General features: G+C 44.3%; 1 protein-coding gene across 2 annotated transcripts; it reads right to left on the bottom strand.

The window, feature by feature from the left end:
- Positions 1–604: 604 nt before the first annotated feature.
- On the bottom strand, positions 605–19,773 carry LOC147428574 (uncharacterized). Of its 2 annotated transcripts, XM_086497472.1 has the most exons (3): positions 19,277–19,773; positions 1,221–5,202; positions 605–1,152 (listed from the first exon to the last, which is right to left on the bottom strand). In XM_086497472.1, the coding sequence occupies exons 1-3, from the start codon at positions 19,328–19,330 to the stop codon at positions 1,082–1,084; spliced, it is 4,107 nt and encodes a 1,368-aa protein (XP_086353598.1). In that variant the 5' UTR covers positions 19,331–19,773; the 3' UTR covers positions 605–1,081. The 2 variants fall into 2 exon arrangements, with proteins under 2 accessions (XP_086353598.1, XP_086353597.1); XM_086497471.1 differs by having other exon boundaries at positions 605–5,202.
- Positions 19,774–20,378: the final 605 nt, after the last annotated feature.

Below are 20,378 nucleotides of genomic sequence, written 5' to 3' on the forward strand. Positions count from 1 at the left end.
GTACTAATGTTGCCCTCTTTTCTTGCAGCCAAATAAATGGCCCATGAAATTGTGAATATTTTTCCAAGTGTAAAAAATCTTATTGTTTTTGCCTTTGAAGAAAGTTTGTTACTTGTTGAATGGGGATAGCAATGGGCATGGGAAGTGATCGAGGAAAACTACACTGTTTGGGAGTCATATATAGATGAAGATTTAGACACGATTTACATGAGGTTACATTTCTTTCCCGATCTTAAGTTCATGCTCTTAAAACAAGAGCTTGGGTTGATTCGTCATTACAAGATTTGCTTGAGTTGGGTTCAAAAATTAGATTTAAGAGAAGTGTGTAGAGCTCCAGCTCAATATTTTGATTCTGTTAAAATAGCACAACTAAGAGTGCTATGTAGATATATTTCCGAACCTTTTTGGCAATAATGTAAACAAATTTTTTTTTGTGTTTGAAATAAGTCTCTTTAGTGATGTGCTTTTATGTAATCTCTCTCTCTCTCTCTCTCTCTCTCTCTCTCTCTCTCTCTGCAAAAGGGGGAAGGAGAAGAGAGAGATGCAAAAAGGTTAAATGTAGCAAGAGTAGTCTCAAGGGGCCAAAGACAGAGTGAAACAAAAACTTGCATTTGAACAATGGGTAAATAAGTATCCGTATGTTATTGGTGATAGTGTCGATCGTGTGTGTGTGTGTGTATCATGGAGAGATGTATAAACACACACACACACACACACACACACAAACAAACACATACAGAGTGAGGTGGTAAGAGCGAGTGAGACCCGCCGGTAGACGGGTCGCATGAGCTAGTATGTGTACTAAAGATAGATAGTTTGGATGCAAGGGCTATGGGCAAGTGATGCTGCTTTGTACATGTCTTTTTTGCTTGACAGTATACAAGGGATATACTGTACTCTTCCTTCTGAAATGCCTATGCTTGAAGGCTAACAACTATTATGTAGATTTGTTGCTCTTGACAATATACATTGATGCTCAATACAGTTCTCCATTTTGCATTAAGCTTCCCGGCTCCACAGATTACTGATAGTCTGTTGTTCATCATCATGCAAATGCATCTTCTTTCAAGGTATAACTGCTTCAAACAAAAAGTGGATTCTCATCTTCTTCAGACTCATATTCATCTGCTATAATTGTCGGAACATCCTTCCCTGCAGAGAAAGACAGGGATTGAGACTTTCTTGTAAGGAAAAGGGGAGAAATAAAGATAAACGATTACCTCTTGTGGAACCCCTCGCTGAGGAACACAGAGCTGTGGCTTCTTGTACAGATTGGTCGATATCATGAGACCTCTCTGCAGAGTTCTTGTGAGTGCTTGACGAGGCATTAGATACAGGTTGGCTGACTGCACAGGACCTTGCTGGAAAGGCCCAATGAGAGGGCCTTGGTTTACTGCCAACCTGAGAACTAGATTGTGATCTTCCTGTTGGATATGTTTCAAGTTTACTTGAAGAGACTTCATTCTGATATGATCTCTCATCTGTCACTCTCCTTGGAATTATGCATTGTAATGGTCCTTCTCCTGAATATGCAATGACACGAGCCTTGAGCTTGCCTGCTACATTTTTTGGTCGCCTGCCATGATAGGTTTTGCTGTGAAATTGTGTGCGGCATTCACAATGTGAAACCTCCCCAGCTAGGGCCTTGATGGTGGGACCATGGTGCTTGAGCCGATAAAGATTTTCTGCCAGTTGCATGATTTCCTCTGCTGTGCCATACAGAGATGGGTTTTTGTGTGGTGAGCGACGACTCACAGCAGCCTTCTCGGTGTGTGCACGATCTTCTACTTTCATGCTAATCATGCGCTCTAAATCATTGATCTGCTTCTGATATGCCTCAAGAAAGGCCTGCCATCTGGCAATAAGTGGCCTGTCGTACTCGCCTCGGCTTCTTTCAACTGCAATCTGATGATGTACATATGCTTTCATATCATTATTGACTGGAGTTATGGAATTATTTTTGAAGAATAGAGCAAATCTAGCACAAGCCTGTGTTATAATATCAAGTTCTTGCTGCCACTCCTCAATACGCTGTCCAAGCTCTAGAATTTTGAGCTCCTTGGCCTCTATCGTCTTCGTGTCGCTGTGCAGTTTGGTCTCAATATACTCACTGACAACCTTCTGAGGAACCAGTTTGGTGTTGTAAGTGATACGTTTATGTTGTTTGTAGTGGCACTTGCACACCCTACATATCCCTTGCATATCCATGACTTTGCAGAACCACAGAGAGTTTCCTTGTGCAAGCACTCGCACTACTTTTGAGGTGCTGCAGGGTTCATGGCACACGCGCTTGTAGAACACCTCAATCTCACCATCAATTGATTCACGCCTCTCACAACAACTCTCCATGGAGGTGCAGACAGTACGAGCACCCTTCTTGAGAGGCACTGCCTGCAAGTTTAGGACCTTATCATCCTTGAAAATGCGCTCCAGATCTCTGTTATTTCCTTGAAATTCCTCCAGTTCTTTTTTCATTGCAGCCCACTTTGTCAAATTGTACTGGATGGCATTAGTTACATCTTCCAAGGGCTTTTGCAGCTTAGATACCAAGCTCCATGCCTGGTTTAAAGAGACAGTTTCTCTGACATTGTGAGCCCTTAAGGAGCGGAAGTGCTCCAGCATTCGGTGGCACTCATCAGCTGACATGGTCCAGCTCTGCAAATAGGATGCTTTGACTTCTGGAGGGAAGAAGCATCCTTCCCTTAACGCAAGCAGATAACGGAAGGCTTCATTATCCATGCAGTAGACAGTTCGCCGGTTATAAGCTATGTGAACATGCGGAGGGGCATTCTGAATTTCTCGCAGCAACGTCGTGAGGGGTACAGTAGTATCTCCAGGTGTATAAAAGGTGCTCCTCGCATTGGTGAACAGGAAAACAATGTTCTCACTGGCACTCTTATGCAGATGACGGAGGAGCTCCATAATGCAGAACCGGAAGGTGACTGTGAGGCGTGAAGTATTGGGTTTTAACATAACACATATTCCATGGATTTCTGTGTAGTGGGTGAGGTAACTCAGTATATTCTGAAAGTTGACTTGGTCATATTCGATACCTCGGGTGTCACCCACACCAGGGGTATCAATAAGGTGCACTGTTTGATGTTGAGACAAAGGAAAGGTGTAACTGCGGCAGGCCTGTGTGGAAGATTGACCTTCATGATGAAGTTCATTGGAATCACGTTGCCCAAATTTGATCTCACGCATCTCAAAAGTCTTCTGGTCTGTGTGTGTAAAAGCCATGGGTATAAGCCCTACCAGATCCTCTGCTGAATCAATGGCACTCTCCAAACTATCAAAGCTAACATAATTAGCAAACGCATTGATAAAAGTGGACTTACCCACACCAGTCTCCCCCAGTAACAAGATATTCAATTGCTGTGGAGCCTCTTGCCTTTCCAAGATTCGAGCAACATCCTCGCTTGCAGGGAATGCAACAAAGAGAGGGCCATGCTTTTGGCTACTGCACCTGAAGCGGCATGCTCGCAGAGGAGCACGGCCACAGGCACAGTATAAAAAACCATTCTTGCCATATTCGATGCATCCCTCACATCTTTCGCAAGCCCAGTCTCTGATTACATGTTCGGCACATGAGGACATACGAGGGGACTGCACATGGTGGCCAGGACAATAGGTTTGAAGAGGTATTCTGGCATTAGGGGGTTGCAATTTCACTTCATGTGTGACACTACTATATACCAGATTCTTGCGAAGCTTGTTAGATTGAGGGCTGCTTAACATAAGCAATGCAGTATCCTCAGAGACAACATCTCCATCTCTAAGGACAGATACCTTGGTCTTGCAAGTGCATTCCCCATCCTGGTTTTCTTGCACAACAAAATGAACATCAGTGACTGCAGGTTCATTGTTGTGTGCCTGGCCACATCTGCCTTGGTTACGGAGATGCCAGAAAGTGTTCCAATTATTATTCCACTCCTGCTGGTTATTCTTGCCATTTGGCTCCCAATAGCTCAAAACTACCACCCATATTGATGCTCCATTATTGCAAGATATGGGGAAACTTTCCGTACTAGATGCTAGAGAGCTTGTTGTCGAGGAGGATGCTTGCAAGACAAACTGGACACCCTGCTCTTTGAGGCTGATAATCCGCTTCAGCTTTCTTTTGTAAGGGGCCATGAAAGCCCGAGCCTTGGATGGCGCTGACTGTGATTGGATTGAAAAGTCTCTTATCAGCTTTTCCAAGCCTGCTACTTCACCCTTTTGTGAGCGGATTGCGACGACCTGTTCACAAACTGCTGCTCGAAGTTGGCCCTCTGCAGCCTCCACATCATTTCTGAAAGCAGCGATGTTTTCGATGTCATGACTGGAAAATGTAGCAAAGTGATTAATGCTCACATCCTCAAACAAATCATGTAGATCTTGCTTGATATATTGCAATTCATTGAAAAGCCTCTCAAGACCTTCGATTGAAGGGCTGGTGAAGCTAGTGCACCTTGGTGCGATGGAAATAATCAACTGTGGAACCTTCTTCTCAAGTTGTGAAAGAGGATACAAAGTAAAACGTAGAGGTCGGCCGCGTCCTTGACTGGTGGTATGGACAAGTTGGGCAGGTATTCTTGACAGGAGGGTCCAAGCTTCCTCCAAATTCTTTGGAAGAATCATGTTCTCTGTGCTATCTGGCAGCACATCTGCATCCACCCTGAATTTGAACTTCTCTTCGTCCTCAATTGCATGACGACCCTTCCCTGCCCTGAACTGGGCCATGAGGGCACCTAAGGAGACACCACCTGTACATAGTTGCAAAAGGGAAGCACCAAGCTCGCTAAGTCGTGCAGACAACCTTGCTTCGATGCCCCTTGAATCAATGCCCATACTACTCTCACTCTCTACTGAGGCATATGCATTTGCCCCCCATTGCACTCCTCCCACAAAATGTGTTGCTTGTTTAATGTCTTCCAATGAGAAATCTGACAAGCACCGCTCTAAGGCTCTGTGGCTCATGTTTAGGGATTCAAACATTGTGCCCACTTCAAGTTTCAATGTCACCTTCACAGAACGTGCACCTGCCTTAAGATCCTTGAAGTAAGCCCCAGAGCCCTCTAGGCCTACCATGCCTGCTAGAAAGCTTGCTTTGTGATGACCATCAAAGCCCAAACCTTTGAACATATCTGAATATGTATTCAAGGTAAAAACCTGGCAGTCATACCGTGGGTTATCTTTACTTTGTATGATCCCTGAAGGCATCTGAGCACAGACAAATGACTGAAATAAATATCTTAATACAGTGGATTCATAAAGCAGAACACATCAAGCTTCACATAAAATGCAATATCCAGACTAAATAAAATTTGTAATTCATCGATGTCTCAATAATATACAGTCCACGGAGCAAGGCCTGGCAAGCTAAGTGTAGAGAGGATGACAGCAGCCTCTGAAAGATAGGTACTCGCACCAAATGCTCACTCTGCAACTGTATACCAAAAAGCCACCAAAAATGGTGTGGAGGGAACATCTGCAATGGCAGTAGCTCGATGTACCACCAACTGGTAGCAAAGGCTATGGAAATATAGAAGGGAGGGGATGACGAAGATGATAGAGAAGGACAACTGACATTACCAAGATCTCTCTTATTGGGCACCCATTGTATCAGTGGTCACACAGTTCGAGCTAGTAGCACTTCTAGATTCATTTAAGTATGTTTTTTTTGTACCCAGACATGGTATCAGATTAACCAGTTTGTAACGGATTGGTCTCATAGGTCATTTTGGCCTTTTGAAGACATGAATCTATTCTTTCACTTCATTTCATTCAACTTAATAACCTTGGAGATCCAATGTGATTGCTATATCTTGGGGTTACCATCTCGGCCAGAGGAACATTGCTTGTCGAGGCTTGTTTCAACTATTCAAGAGTTTATGCACCATGCTATGATCGGCTACAACCTTATGAAAGGAATCTTACCCTAATCGTGGGTGCAGGTTTCAAAATGGAAAGCAAATCGACTTTCGAGCTCGACTGATGTTGAGATTGCTTTTTAAGTTTAAAACTTGTCTGCGAATCTGTTTGAGAACCTGTTTGGTGATCCTGTTTGGAAATTTGTTTGAAATGGATGGTATCTGTTTTGAACCTGCCTTGTACCGATTTGGATTGTTTGACTCTGGTTTTAATACTGGTTTCAATGATTGGTAATTTTACTCCCGGGTGGAGTAATGAGAAATGTTGTTTTGGTATTGTCTGAACCTCAGAACGACGCAAACGGGATGTCTAAGGAGCCTTTCGTTGTATGCTTGAAAATCTCAGAACGATGTAGATGGGATGTTTGGGGAGCGTTTCGTTGTATGCTTGAACCTCCAAACAATGCACGCTGTGGTCTGGCGGTTGGTTGTAAAAGGCCTCTATATCTCCCGGCTCGAACCTTTTTAGGTCTTGCAGGAGGAGTGATGAGGGAGTCATTGAACAGCTCATGGCCATTACTTGGATGGTTATTTGAGGGGGGAGTGTTCATCGGCGGCTTTATGTTTCTATGTCTTGTAGCATGCATATGTGAGCATTTGTGTTGCATTGTGATGTGCCAACCACTGAATATTCCTTATTGGATGAGATACTTCTGGGAAGCCAACGACCCAGGATATTAAGAACTCCAATTTGGAATGAGACTCCTTTTTGGATGAGATTTTTTTGGGAAGCCAACGACCCAGGAAATCAAGAGCTCCAATCTGGAATGAGACTCCTTAGTGGATGAGATTCTTCCAGGAATCCAACGACCAGGAAATCAAGAGCTCCGATTTGGAATGGGAAAACTGATTGTCCCTCGGATTGTCCATCGGAATGACCCTCGAAAATTTTTGAGCTAACTTGAGTTGTTTTGCAGATATACGGTAATCGCGGACGATTATTTTCTTTCAAGAATGGGGATGTCACAAAGTGATGACGTGGCTACCGACAGCAGAAACCCTAATTTCTGCTAGAAACCCTAATTTCCGCCAAAAACCCTAATTTCTAGAGACCCTAACCCTAACTGCTGGCTGAAACCCTAATTTGGCTGGAAATCCTAACACAGGCGGCTGAAAAGCCACGTGGCAGTAGTACGGTACTTCCGAAAATTGCGACGGAAAATGCTGAGCTGAAAAAAAGCATGTTGAGCGACGCAATTTCAGCTTTTTGGCTACGCTTTGGAGATAGAGAGAGAAAGGGAAATACCTGCTTTATTTCTTTTTACTCTCTTGAGAGAGAGAGAGAGAAGTTTTGCTTTTGTTCTGAAAGCTTTTGGGGCTCTGCTTTTGGGCATCCCTTGTAACCTTTAAGTAAACGGTTTAGGGCTCACTCTGCAGAGCATCTGGACGCAGAGTCTGAGAGTGAAACCCTAACCTCTCTTTGTACTTTGACATTGATTTAATACATAAAGAAATACCGAAAGGGGTGCCCGTCTTTGAGGCCAATATCTCTAGGCACGGAACTCCGCCGTGCCAGTGAAAATCTATTGTGATCTGTGAATTGTTTTGAAGTGGATATTTCGTGCTGTGGTGATTGATTCTCGACTTGGAGTGTCCAAGTCTGTTACAGTGGTATCAGAGCACGGCCGATTTCTCTTCTACAGGAAATCCGATCCCCAATTTGTTTTTCGCGGCACCTATGGCTTCACGCAAGGATCAGTCGACTCCCTCTGCATCTGGAGATGCGGGCAGGGATCACAATGAAGATTCCGGCAGAGAGTATGGCCCGCCTCGGTCTACTCAGGCAGAGCGGCGAGAGATGGAGCGTCGTCAATTGATCGACGATGCAACGAAGATGATGCTCAATTTTGCGAAGGACCCAAAATTTGCAAAGTATATGAGCGAACTTCTTTTCAGGAACTGCATGAGCAGTGGCAGAAAACCACTACACCACCCCCAAAACCCACTCTCAAGAAACCTTCTACTCACAAGAAACATTCAGAGAAGGAATTAGAAGAGGTGGTTGATGCACGGATTTCTCAGCTTTTTGACGCGCAAAAGAAAGCTAAAAAGCACGGCAAAAAGCAAAAAAAGAGCACTGACTTCCCAGGATATTTGGGTCGTCAGTCGACATTTGACAAAGCAAAGAAACAGAAGAAGCGTGTTCCCTTTGAAGGAGTACCCAATTCTTCTTCTTCTTCTTCTTCTTCTTCTGACAGTTCTTCTAGCTCTTCAAATTTAAGCGAAGAAGACAGAAAAGGTAAAAAGCGAAGCAAGAAACAACGCTTCAGAAAGGGCAAGAAAAAGGCAAGGAAGTCTAAATCTCGCCCAGAGACTGACAGTTCTACTGAGGACTCGTCTACAGACAGCTCAGATTCCGATGACGAAAACTTTTATGCGAACAAGAAGAATTTTTATAAAGCCAATCAGTATGACTTTCTGGAAGATAAAAGCAAGAAAGTCCGAGAGTTTAAGGAAGGTGGACACTCAATCAAATTTGATACTTTTTCAGGATACTCAGATGCTTCAAAGGCTTTGTCTTTTATACAGCAGTTTGACATCGCTTTCGCGGGAGGACGCTACTCAGAGCACTCCAAGATTCGGAGAGCTGTCTCTTACTTTAAGGGGAATGCTCGCACTTGGTGGTCCACGCTTCTTCTAAACAAGACTGCGCCAGTTAAATGGTTGAAAAGAATCTTTTTATTTCTTCTTGGTTGACGCAAGAGTATGAACGAGATATACGAGCTGCTTGGAACCATCTTCGGATGACCAAGGAAGATACAATCAATGCTTACTGTGAGAAATTCTTGAGCTCTTTTCTACTCGCCTCTTCATTCAAGAAGATCTCGTTCAGAGAACAGATTGAGCGGTTTACCTTGGGTCTACATACAGAGATCCGAGATCACTGCTTGAAGTAGAAGTCAGCTTCTATTAAGGAGTTGATGAGTCATGCGAAGCGGGGCTTTGCCATTTACTCTGGCAGTCTGACCTACCCCACAGATGAGGCCATGACACAACGAGCCGAACAGACTTCTGGGAATGAAAGTAGAAAGAAAAAGAGCAAGCCAGAGAAAAAGGATGCACGACCCAAGCTTACTCCTCAGGAGCGAGCTCGATTCATCAAGGAAGGGAAGTGCTTTGGATGCGGGGAACATAGACATATCTCCGCGAAGTGCCCTAAAAAGGCACAGAAAGAACAGAATGATAAGGACGACGACAGGCCTGAGAGTTCGAGAGCAGCTGAGGAACGTGGACGAAAAGGCAAGATGAAAATAGGACTGGTTCCAGATTGTGTGGGTACCGATCCCGACACCATGGATGAGAGTACATAACTTTGCCGAGCTTGGGGCAAAGTGAAAGATCAAGAAGCCCTTATCTTCTTTGATGGAGTAGCCAAGGCCAACTTCATTTGACCGGAATTGGCGGCGCGGCTCGAGATCACTCCCGATCGGATGGGACTACTTGCGGAGGCAGTTCTAGCGGCTCCCGGCAGGGATATAGCCATTACACTTGTCATTGGCAAACTTCGGTTGCATTGTCAGGGGTATTTGGGGCATGAGGACTTCTTCATAATGCCTTTGGAGGGTTGTGATGTTCTCTTAGGGATTCCCTGGTACCACAAGAACAACGCCGTGGTCGATTATCGGGCGAGGAAAGCGACTTTGACTACAGAGAAGGGCAGAACCATTGTACTTGATATTAAACTGAAGGGCGAGTTTGTCCCTATTGTATCGGCTTCGGACATTTCAAAATTAATGAAATCCAGTCTGTTTGTTTACTCGATCTTTATGAAAGAATTGAGCGATAAGGATAGGACAAATATGTCTAAACTTGATAAAGAACGCCAAGATTTTCTCTACTCTCACGCCAATTGCTTCTCAGAGGGCCTACCAGGCGAGTTACCACCTGGTCAAGTTTAACAGGCATAAGGCACAGGGATTTTTTCAGCCTTTACCCATACCCACCCGCCCCTGGGAAAGTATTGCAATGGATTTCATTTTTGATCTCCCGAGAACACAGAGTGATCACGATAGTATCTGGACTGTTATTGACAGATTTAGCAAACAGGCTCATTTCATTCCAGTGAAGAAAACAGTCAAGCCGGATCACTTAGCAAGACTGTTTGTGGCCCAGATCTTCAGATTATATGGCATGCCTGAGACGATTGTCTCTGACAGAGACTCCAAATTTACGAGTTTGTTTTGGAAGGCAATTTGGGAGAACATTGGCACGCGGTTGCAGTTCTCGTCATCGTTCCACCCGCACAATGATGGGCAATCTGAGATTGCAAATTCAATGGTTCTAGATTTAATGAAGTCTTATATCTCGGATCAGAAGACTCATGGGAAAAGTACTTACCTTTGGTGGAATTTGCCTACAATAATACGATACACTCTTCAACGGGGAAGGCGCCATTTGAGATTGTTGAAGGTGCTGCGAAGGTTCCATCCTTCCTAAGCACGAAGATAATATTTTTGAAGCGGATGAATATACACGAGACTTAGATACGGCTTTTGCCAAGGTTCACGAGACTTTGCAGAAGTCTCAAGAACGACAGAAAAAGGCAGCGGATCGCCATCATTGCGACTTGAAGTTGAAGGAGGATGATTGGGTGCTCTTACGTTTTGAGAAGGTACGCCTAAGAAAGAAAAAGGGAAAAGAGAGGCTTTTTCCAAAGCTTAGTATGCGATACCACGGACCTTTCCAGATCACTGAAAAGATAAATGATGTCTCCTTCCGATTGAAACTGCCAGATACTTGGAGGATTCACAATGCATTTCATGTCTCTTGAAACCTTTTAAGGGTGATATGCCTGATGATGGGAAGCCTGATGAGCAACCCAGAGTGGAAGAAAACAAGGAGATCCTTGTTCCTGAACATATTTTGGCATATAAGGATACGAAGAATAAAGGTAAACTCCGAAGGCGATTCTGGGTTAAGTTCAAGAACTATCCTGCATTGGATGCGAAATGGATGGAGGAGGAGGACCTAGTAGATACTCCTCAGATTATGAAACTTTACCTCGATGCTTTTGGTTTAGCATAGTCTATTCCAAACGGGACCCAGAATTCAGCTTGGTCGGAGATGTGGTGCAGTGGGATGCACAAGAGGGGAGTCACTCCGCTCCTTTGTCAACAGATTCCTTGATTTAGATACTAGAGTCACTGATGTCTCTTTGAGCTTCAGGGATACTGAAAGCTGACAGTATTCTGTTGTATGACTTTAATGAAATGGAATTCTTGATTATAAGACTGATTTGTTCTTGACTTCTTTTAAGTGCAAGAACTGATAGACGAAATGACTGCAGCATTTTGGTCTGATTGGTCTCGAATAGACATGGTTGCGATAGGGATTAGTCAATCGGACATCGATGAGGTCCCAATTGGACCTAGATGCGATTGCTAGCTACATTGCCGATAAATCATGGTCTAAGATCCGAATAAATGTTGAATGTCATGTGATGTCCTGTGATGTGACTGTCGATTTGGTACATGTGCTAGATGTGTGTTCCTAGTACGTAGGTACTAACAGTCAATGTCTGCTAAGACGGTTTATTGCTTCTATCGGTTTTATAGGCGTAATCACGGTCGATTACAATGCTTTCAAGAGGGGGGTATGTCACAAAGTGATGACGTGGCTACCGACAGCAGAAACCCTAATTTCTGCCAGAAATCCTAATTCCTACAAACCCTAATTTCTGCCAAAAAGTCCTAATTTCTAGAAACCCTAACCCTAACTGCTGACTGAAACCCTAATTTGGCTGGAAACCCTAACACAGGCGACTGAAAAGCCACGTGGCAGCAGTACGGTACTTCCGGAAATTGCGGCAGAAAACGCGGAGCTGAAATAAAGCATGTTGAGTGACGCAATTTCAGTTTTTTGGCTACGCTTTGGAGATAGAGAGAGAAAGGGAAATACCTGCTTTATTTCTTTTTACTCTTTTGAGAGAGAGAGAGAAGTTTTGCTTTTGTTCTGAAAGCTTTTGGGGCTCTGCTTTTGGGCATCCCTTGTAACCTTTAAGTAAATGGTTTAGGGCTCACTCTGCAGAGCATCTGGACGCAGAGTCTGAGAGTGAAACCCTAACCGCTCTTTGTACTTTGACATTGATTTAATACATAAAGAAATACCGAAAGGGGAGCCAGTCTTTGGAGCCAATATCTATAGGCACGGAACTCCGCCATGCCAGTGCAAATCTATTGTGATCTGTGAATGGTTTTGAAGTGGTTATTTGGTGTTGTGGTGATTGATTCTCGACTTGGAGTGTCCAAGTCTGTTACAGGGGATGTCACAAACTGCTGACGTGTCAAGCCATTGAAGAGCGGAGCCAACTTGCAGATTCCGGCCGAGGGGCCTAGACCCTAAGAGGAAGAAACAGAAGAAATTTTACCAACTTAGAAAGTCTTGCCGAGTGGCCTATTTTAAAGAAGAGTCCCCACTAGCTTACGGTCCGATGGGGCCCAAGTGACATAACGGCATTAAAATAAAGCAAGGCCACACACACACACACACTCAATTCCTTGCAATCAGTTGATGACATGGTAGCTGTCATACGGATTTTCGCAATCTACGCTAACTTGCTGACATGGCAGCCTGTACGGATTTCCGCAATCTGCACTGACTTGCTGACGTGGCAGCCTGTATGGATTTCCGTGATTTATGCTGGCTGATTTTCAGCACCAGCTTTTGGGCCAGATGCTTTGAGTTTCAATCTTTTCATATAAGTGCTTTTCAAGGCCAAGGGCCTTTAAATATGTGCAAAGGGCTCATTCTTTGGGACTCTTCCGGGTGAAGGTGCAGAGCGTGAGTACCAACATTGTACAGAGTTCAAGTAAAATAAAGAAATACTGAAAGGGGCAGCAAGGTTTGGGGCCTGTGCTCTCTAGTGGTGGAACTCCGCCACCCCCCGTCTCTTGTCTTGCATCTCTTTCTATTCAATTGTTATTTGAAGTACTTAAAGTTGTCTAGTTTGTTCTTTTCCGTTGGTACGTGGTGCCCATCCTGTTTCACTCTGACTTTGTTTGGATTGTATATTGATGAGATTGCTAACTATATTGAGGCTACAGTGGATAGGGGAGCACAACTGTCAGGTACATGGATACCTCTATTGCTTTATGCCGATGATATTGTGCTTATTTCAAACTCTTTAGAGGATATGCAAAGACATCTAGATGCGTTAAATGCTTATGCACATGACAGTGGGCTCTCCATCAACCTTGGCAAAACCAATCGACAGTCACATCACAGGACAAATAACAATCATTCCAATCTCAGACCATGATTAACCGGTAACGTATTTAGCAATCGCATCTAGATCCAGTCAGAACCTCTTAGATGCCCAATTGACTAATCCTTATTGCAATCATGTCTATAGAGATTTATTAGACCAAAATGATGCAGTCATTTCGTCTATCAGTTCCTGCACTTAAACAAGTCAAGTACAAATCATTATCATATTATCGGGAATTCCAATTCATAAAGTCATACTGTCAGCTCACAGTATCCCTGAAACCCAAAGGGACATCAGTGACTTTATATCAAATCAAAATATCGGGGCAATCTGTCAACAAAGGAGTGGAGTGACTCCCCTCTTGTGCATACCCAGTGCACTAGATTTTCCCATGCTGAAGTCGGGGTTCTATCGGAGTAGACTATGCTAAACCGAATACTTCAAGGTAAAGGTTCACAATCTGAGGAGTATCTGTCAGGTCCTAATCCATCCACTTCGCATCCAATGCGGGATAGTTCTTGAATTTAACCAAGAACCGCCTTATCACTTTACCTTTTATCTTCCTATCTTTATGTGCCAATATCTGTTCTGGAACGAGTATCTCCTCGTTTTCCTCCACTTCGGGTTGCTCATCTTGCTCCCCATCATCGGGCACATTGCCTTTAAAAGGCTTCAGGAGTCTCACATGAAAAGCATTGTGAATCCTCCAAGTATCGGGCAACTTCAGTCTAAAGGAGACATCATTTATCTTTTCTTTTATCTGGAAAGGTCCATAGTATCTCATGCTAAGCTTTGGAAAAAGCTGATCCTTTCCCTTTTTCTTTCTCAGGCGTGTCTTCTCAAAACATAAGAGCACACAATCGTTCTCCTTTAATTTCAAATCACGACAATGTCGATCTGCTGCCTTTTTGTGTCTTTCACGAGATTTCTGCAAAGCCTCCCAGACCTTGGCAAAAGCAGTATCCAAGTCTCGTGTGTACTGGTTGGCTTCAAAAATCTCATCTTTCGTACTTAAGAAGGGTGGAACCTTTGGAGCACCTTCAATAATCTCAAATGGCGCCTTCCCCGTCGAAGAGTGAATCGTGTTATTGTAGGAAAATTCCACCAAGGGAAAATACTTTTCCCATTGAGTCTTCTGATCCGAGATGTAAGACTTCAATAAATCAAGTACGACTGAATTTGCAATCTCCGATTGCCAATCTATCAGCGGGTGAAAAGATGATGAGAACTGCAACCGTGTGCCAATGTTCTCCCAAATAGCCTTCCAAAACAAACTCGTGAATCAGGGATCTCTGTCGGAGACAATCGTCTCAAGCATGCCATGTAATCTGAGTATCTGGGCAATGAACAGTCTCGCTAAATGATCCGGCTTGACTGTCTTCTTCACTGGAATGAAATGAGCTTGCTTGCTAAATCTGTCAACAACAGTCCAGATACTATCGTACCCACTCTGTGTCTTCGGGAGATCAAAAATGAAATCCATTGCAATACTTTCTCAGGGGCAGGTGGGTATAGGGGTAAAGGCTGTAACAATCCCTGTGCTTTATGCCTATCAAACTTGACCTTCTGGCATACCAAGCAACTGCGTACAAAATCGTCTACATCCTTCTTAAGTCTCGGCCAAAAGAAATAATTCTCCACACCTTTCAAGGTGGTGTCAATGCCACGGTGACCCGTAAATGGCGGACTGGCATTCGGTTAAAACCTTTTCCCTCAACGGCTGTGTAACGCACATCATTTTCTTCATCAAGTAGACATCCCAAATGGAATATCCCTCTACTACCTCCCCATTCTGTATTTGACTGAAAATATCTGCAAAGTCTATATCTGTGGCATATTGATCAACCATATCCTCAAAGCTTCTTGGTGTATCGCGGAAATAGCCAGAATCAACGGCTTCCGGGACAAAACATCTGCCACCAAGTTCTTAGTCTCTGCACATGGACAATCTGGAAGTGAAACTGTGACAAGATGTTTGCCCACCGCATTTGCTTTTCCGATAGGTGCTATAACAAGAAGTAGCGTAAACTCTGATGATCTGTAAAGACCGTAAAATCGGCTCCGAGTTGGTAATATCGCCACTTAGTAAGAGCATGGATAACCGCCAAAAGCTCTTTCTCATATATCTGTGCTGTCAATTCCGGCCTTAAAAACAATCGGCTTTCGTAGACAATGACATGGCCTTCTTGCATTAAGATCGCACCAGACTACGACCACAAGCATCACAATATACTTCAAATGACTTTTACAAATCCGGCAAAGTCAAAATTGGTCCTGTAGTCAATTTCTCTTTCAATGTCTGAAAGGCAGTCACGGGACTCCTTTCTGTGTCAAGATATGCGAAGGGGAAGCAACCTCGGCAAACTTTCTAATGAACCACCGGTAGTAAGAACATAAGCCCAAGAAGCTTCTAACTTCATGGACTGCCACATGGTCCAGAGAGTGATGTTGCAGATGGTAGTTAAAGCTATACCCCACTGGTAAAGATCCGATTGATGACCTCCATCTAGAATCGTTTGTATAGTGTCTATATCCAATGAAGTAAGCATGAAGACCAAATCTGTCGGCGAGCCCTGGAAAAAGGTGTGTGATCCCGGAAATTGCAAAAGCCATGCATCTGCCCCCTATGTCATGAACCCATCATGCATGCCCACTTTAATCAACAAACAACAAGCTACCCTCCAAACGGGCTAAGCATATGGCCAAACCCAAAAACAGTGCCTCCAAGACTCAAGCTATAAAGCATGTCTCTAATAAGTAGGATCATGACCGGTGACCATAAACAGTGTGCCAATTGGCAATCTTGCATACCTTTTTTTGTAAATCCGCTTTGGGCAATCTTGCATACACTATTATCCACATGAAATAACATATCCTGTCCCGACTGTCTTTGAGGGGTCCAAATGCATAACCAAGCTATTGTTGAAAAGCGGGGTAGATGTATTGATCCTAGCATACCTCTGATTGACGTGGACGGTGAGGTGGGTGTTATGTCCGTAGGATAAGCCTCCTCCCAAGAACGAGAGTGCATTCAAAAAATGAGAAGAGGGGCCCCATCCATAGTCACAGGTGATGCCCACTTTTGGGCGTCCCATCCCTACTTGCCGTCCTGCCCTCTTTTTTACACTAAAAATCCATTTGAGCCCCGTCCCCCGTCCCCACTCCTTGGGATGCGTCCCTTGTGACTATGGCTCCATCAGCCTTCAAAGAAGGCAATAGGGCCAACTCAACAATTGTGTCTCTAGAGTTAAGGTCAAAAAACCATAGTTCCAGGGAATGGCCATTTTCATGTCTTCGTTACCTGTTCCCCTTCCAACTTCCCGTTCCGAATCTCCGTTCCGTGTTTGAAACGTGAGTATCCGTAACAGGGAATGGCGTTTCATGCTCGTTGTCGTTCCATGTTCCCCGTTCCGAAATCCCATTCCGGGTAACTATACGAATAACGCCCACCAACCCTGATTAGAAGGTCAAGCAGTCTGTCTCCCAATGTAGCCATGCCAATCAACAAGAACAACCTCATTGATCTCTCTCATACGTACAGCAACCCCTCAACGGATCTTGTAGGTATCACCAATGACCTGCGCACCAACCAAGGAAGCATCTGACCAACAACATAAAGAAGCTGCCCAACTAGCATCCCATCGAGTCCAATTAATGTGTGTCCTCTCTCCTAGTTTACGCCCTTCTGAATCGTCACGTATGCATTCCAAACAAGTGGCTGCCTCACTACCTCCTCCACACAAGGTGGGCATATGCAAAGAAGCATCTGTAAAGATGAATCTAGCTGTTGGCGCCAAGTTCCGACACTATCCATAGACCCAAAACGAGGAGAAGCATGTGACAAAGCATGGTATAGAAATTGTTTCCAAGGTGCAGCCATAGGAAACAATCTGCGTACTTTGAGCTTGGTAAGCAATGCCTTGCTATGCATATTTGGATCAATTCGCAAGCTTTCGTCCTCTCTAGGTAATATAATTGTGCCCCGGTGAACTTGGAGCCGTGTGTCAGTAGATCCATTTAAACCACTCCATAGAATGTGCGTACTAGGCGCTGCAAATGTGCCATGACTCCAGAGCGAAGAGTCATGCACGATGTAGTGAACCAAGCCGTCGTAATAAGTACTTGATTCACCAAGGACTCTACCATCTAAAGAAAAATGCAAGGAAGACCAATGGCAAAGCTTGCTCCTGATAGACTGTAAAACTGGCAGCCATGTGAAATCATCTGCACACCCACTGATAGTCCTCATCAACTCCTACAAGAAAACCAAAATACTGGTGCCAATTGATGAGAGTGCCACTAGGCAAGCAAAAGGTAGCGAGATCATCTTGTAGAATGTCCAAAGTGCATGTGTCATAGTGGACAAAGAGCATAGTGTCATATGCTTACTCTTGATCCAGCAAAAATGGCAAATTATCCAAAGACATAGCAAGGCTATGCAACTATCGTGTCCTACCGCACAAGAAAAGTGACATGACCTCAACAAAAAAATAAAAGGAAGTAAGTTGCCAACGGACATCCCTACCGGATTGAGCGAGACAGAGGAAAACCTCTAAGTAGCCTCTAAGTGTGATAGCATTGGAAGAAGTATGATATAATGCATCAACACCTTTGATCCACTATAAGGGGAAACCCATCCTCAGTATAGTGCCTTGCATGAACCTCAATCAACTCTATCATAAGCCTTCTCAAAATCAAGAAGCATGATAGCTACCGGTTGTCCTAACTAGCGTGCCCACTGAACTGCCTCATAGCCTCAAGTTGTCGGTGTATGCATCCCAATCGATCCTGTAACTCTCATTCCTTGGAGAACAGAGTTCATCGCCTCTTCGCAGCCATCTGTCTACAAGCCTGAGAAGACGCAGTGATGCATGTAGACAAATGGGTTGTTGGATCTACAGAACTAGTGAGTGACCAAACATCCCAAATCGTCTGAGACAACGGAACATCATGTAACAAGTGGGGGATGCGTAATTCTCGATTAGGCATAGAGGAAGTCTAAAATCTCAAATGCAAAGAAAGTGGGATATAATCAGAGAGCATTGGAGCAGGCCAAATTATAACTATCCCACCATGAGATGTTGCCTAGGTGCCAAGGTAAAATCTTTCTAATTGCTTGAGTAAGCGACCTGACTGCCTCTTGAAACCCCACGAATGGGACATGCTAGGCATCTATACCAGAATTTGCAGAAAGGAATTTGTCCCAAGCATCTCTCACGTGCGCAACAAATAGTAGAGAAGGTGGCTGAACTACATGCCATTACTCATAGGTCTCTACATTTTTGAAATCACTCCCAGCAAACAACAAATCCTCAGTAGGCAATGCATCCACAATCTATTGCCAAACTTAGCTCTCTCCTCAGACGAAGTGGGGGCATAGAAACACATCACACCTACCAAAGAGTTATCAATCTCTAGAGTAATCCACATTACTCTACCTTGTACCAATGTACCATGGTCACGTACACAATGTCACCAACCGGGTTCCACAGAAATGCATACATCACTCCTAGAATACTATAGGCCTATTTCCAATGCCGAGCCCTCTTGATCCCTGGCAGAAGCCATTGAGGAACAAAAGCTAAAGGAAGAGCATCCTCATCATTCGGTAGAGGTCAGAGGAGCTGTCCAAGAACGAAAGAGCGAACAACTATAAATCAAGAGCCATAGTATTTTGGAGAGAACCTTAGTGTGCTAACAATTGCAGTATGGTCCACAAACAAAACCAGCTGCAAACAGTAATTGTCCTTTGTACGTAGCTACTGTATGGCCTCCATACTCTACGACAGCCTTGCGCAAAGTATGACCCCCGTACTCTACGCAAGGCTCTTAGTGGCAATGCATGATGGAATGCAACCTGCCTGTGTCTGGATAGCATGCAAAGTATGGCAAAGAACAAACTCCATAACGGAAGCCTCTGTCCTAGTCTCTATGCCATCAGAAAAGGTAGGGAGAAGGAGAGCAATATGGGACTCTGCCTGCTACCTAGTAGAGAGCGCACCCTTTGCGCATGTTGAAAAATGTGCAGCCATATCAATAAAGATTGTGCCATCACGAGTGTGCTCAATTTGTGACAACTGCCGAGTTGCTGGAGCACTAGCTACAAAGAATTGAGGAACGGGGCACGCAAAAGAGGTAGTGTGGATGAAGAGGTGACCTGTAGAGAGAGGTGGCTTGGGATGGGTGGCAAAGGGTGGTGATGTTGGAGCATCAATGGGTGAAGACGGAAGGGGAGGAGGTGGTGGTGAGGATGCCAAAGGTGGAAAGTCAGCCTCCATAGTAAAGTGTAAGGTAGCAACTATCATGGTGGGTCTAAATGCCTGTGGAGCCGGGAAGTAGAGGGTATGTCTTGTAATGGTTGATCCGTAGCTGGAACCTAAGAAACTGCTGGAGACACAAATTGTTGAGGTGGTGGAGGAGGTGCCGTAGGAGGCTGTGGCCGCAGGAAAGTATGACGACAAGCAGCTCTCTCCCAACCGTTCATTGCTCTGTGAGGTCGTGGTATTGGGGCTCGAGCCGACGAGGAGAGTGAACAGGGCAATCTCTCACCATGTCCCCAAAAGCATGGCACCTGAGGCACTAATCCGGTCGGCCAGTGACCACCAAACACTGCGGAAGAAACCACTTTGTAATGGGACCTCGAAGTCGAGCTGTGTCTAGAAAATGCCTATATCCATGGTGAACCAATCTTTGTAGCCAACATTAGGAGAAATTTGAACTCAATTTTGGGTCCTGTAAGAAACTGCAACTCAGCATAGAGAGAGGAAATCTTGGAAAATACAAAAGTAATTGTCAGAAAGTTCTCCACCCACTTCTTAACCATAAATTCCCCTAGTTGCTAAGGAAGCTTTGCAACCAGAGACTTAGTTTTAGTCATGAGTTCTGCAAAAGTCTCCTCTTGCTGGAGCACCATGTTTGCCAACTCATCCAAAACTTTTTCCTGGAAGACACCTGGCTTGAATGTTGCACAAAACTGTAGTCATAAAGTGGCCCAAGTTGCAAAGTGGTTCTCTGCAAACTGAGTGTACCACTTGTATGCTAAGCCATCCAAGGTAGATGGAAAGAGTACCAAATAAGCATCTTCTCTATTAAGACCTCTACAGAGAGATACAAACCTCCTTGCATGGTCGTTTGCATCTTCTGAGGAGAGTCCCTTGAAAGTACAAAACTTGATGTTTACCTTGGCCAAAACACTAGTCAACGCCTCCATGGCCTCTTGCTCAGGAGCCTGTTGCTCAATAGCTTGCTGTAACAAAATG

Source organism: Adiantum capillus-veneris, chromosome 23, assembly GCF_014529385.1.
Source record: "Adiantum capillus-veneris isolate H3 chromosome 23, ASM1452938v2, whole genome shotgun sequence".
Classification (NCBI taxonomy): Eukaryota; Viridiplantae; Streptophyta; class Polypodiopsida; order Polypodiales; family Pteridaceae; genus Adiantum; species Adiantum capillus-veneris.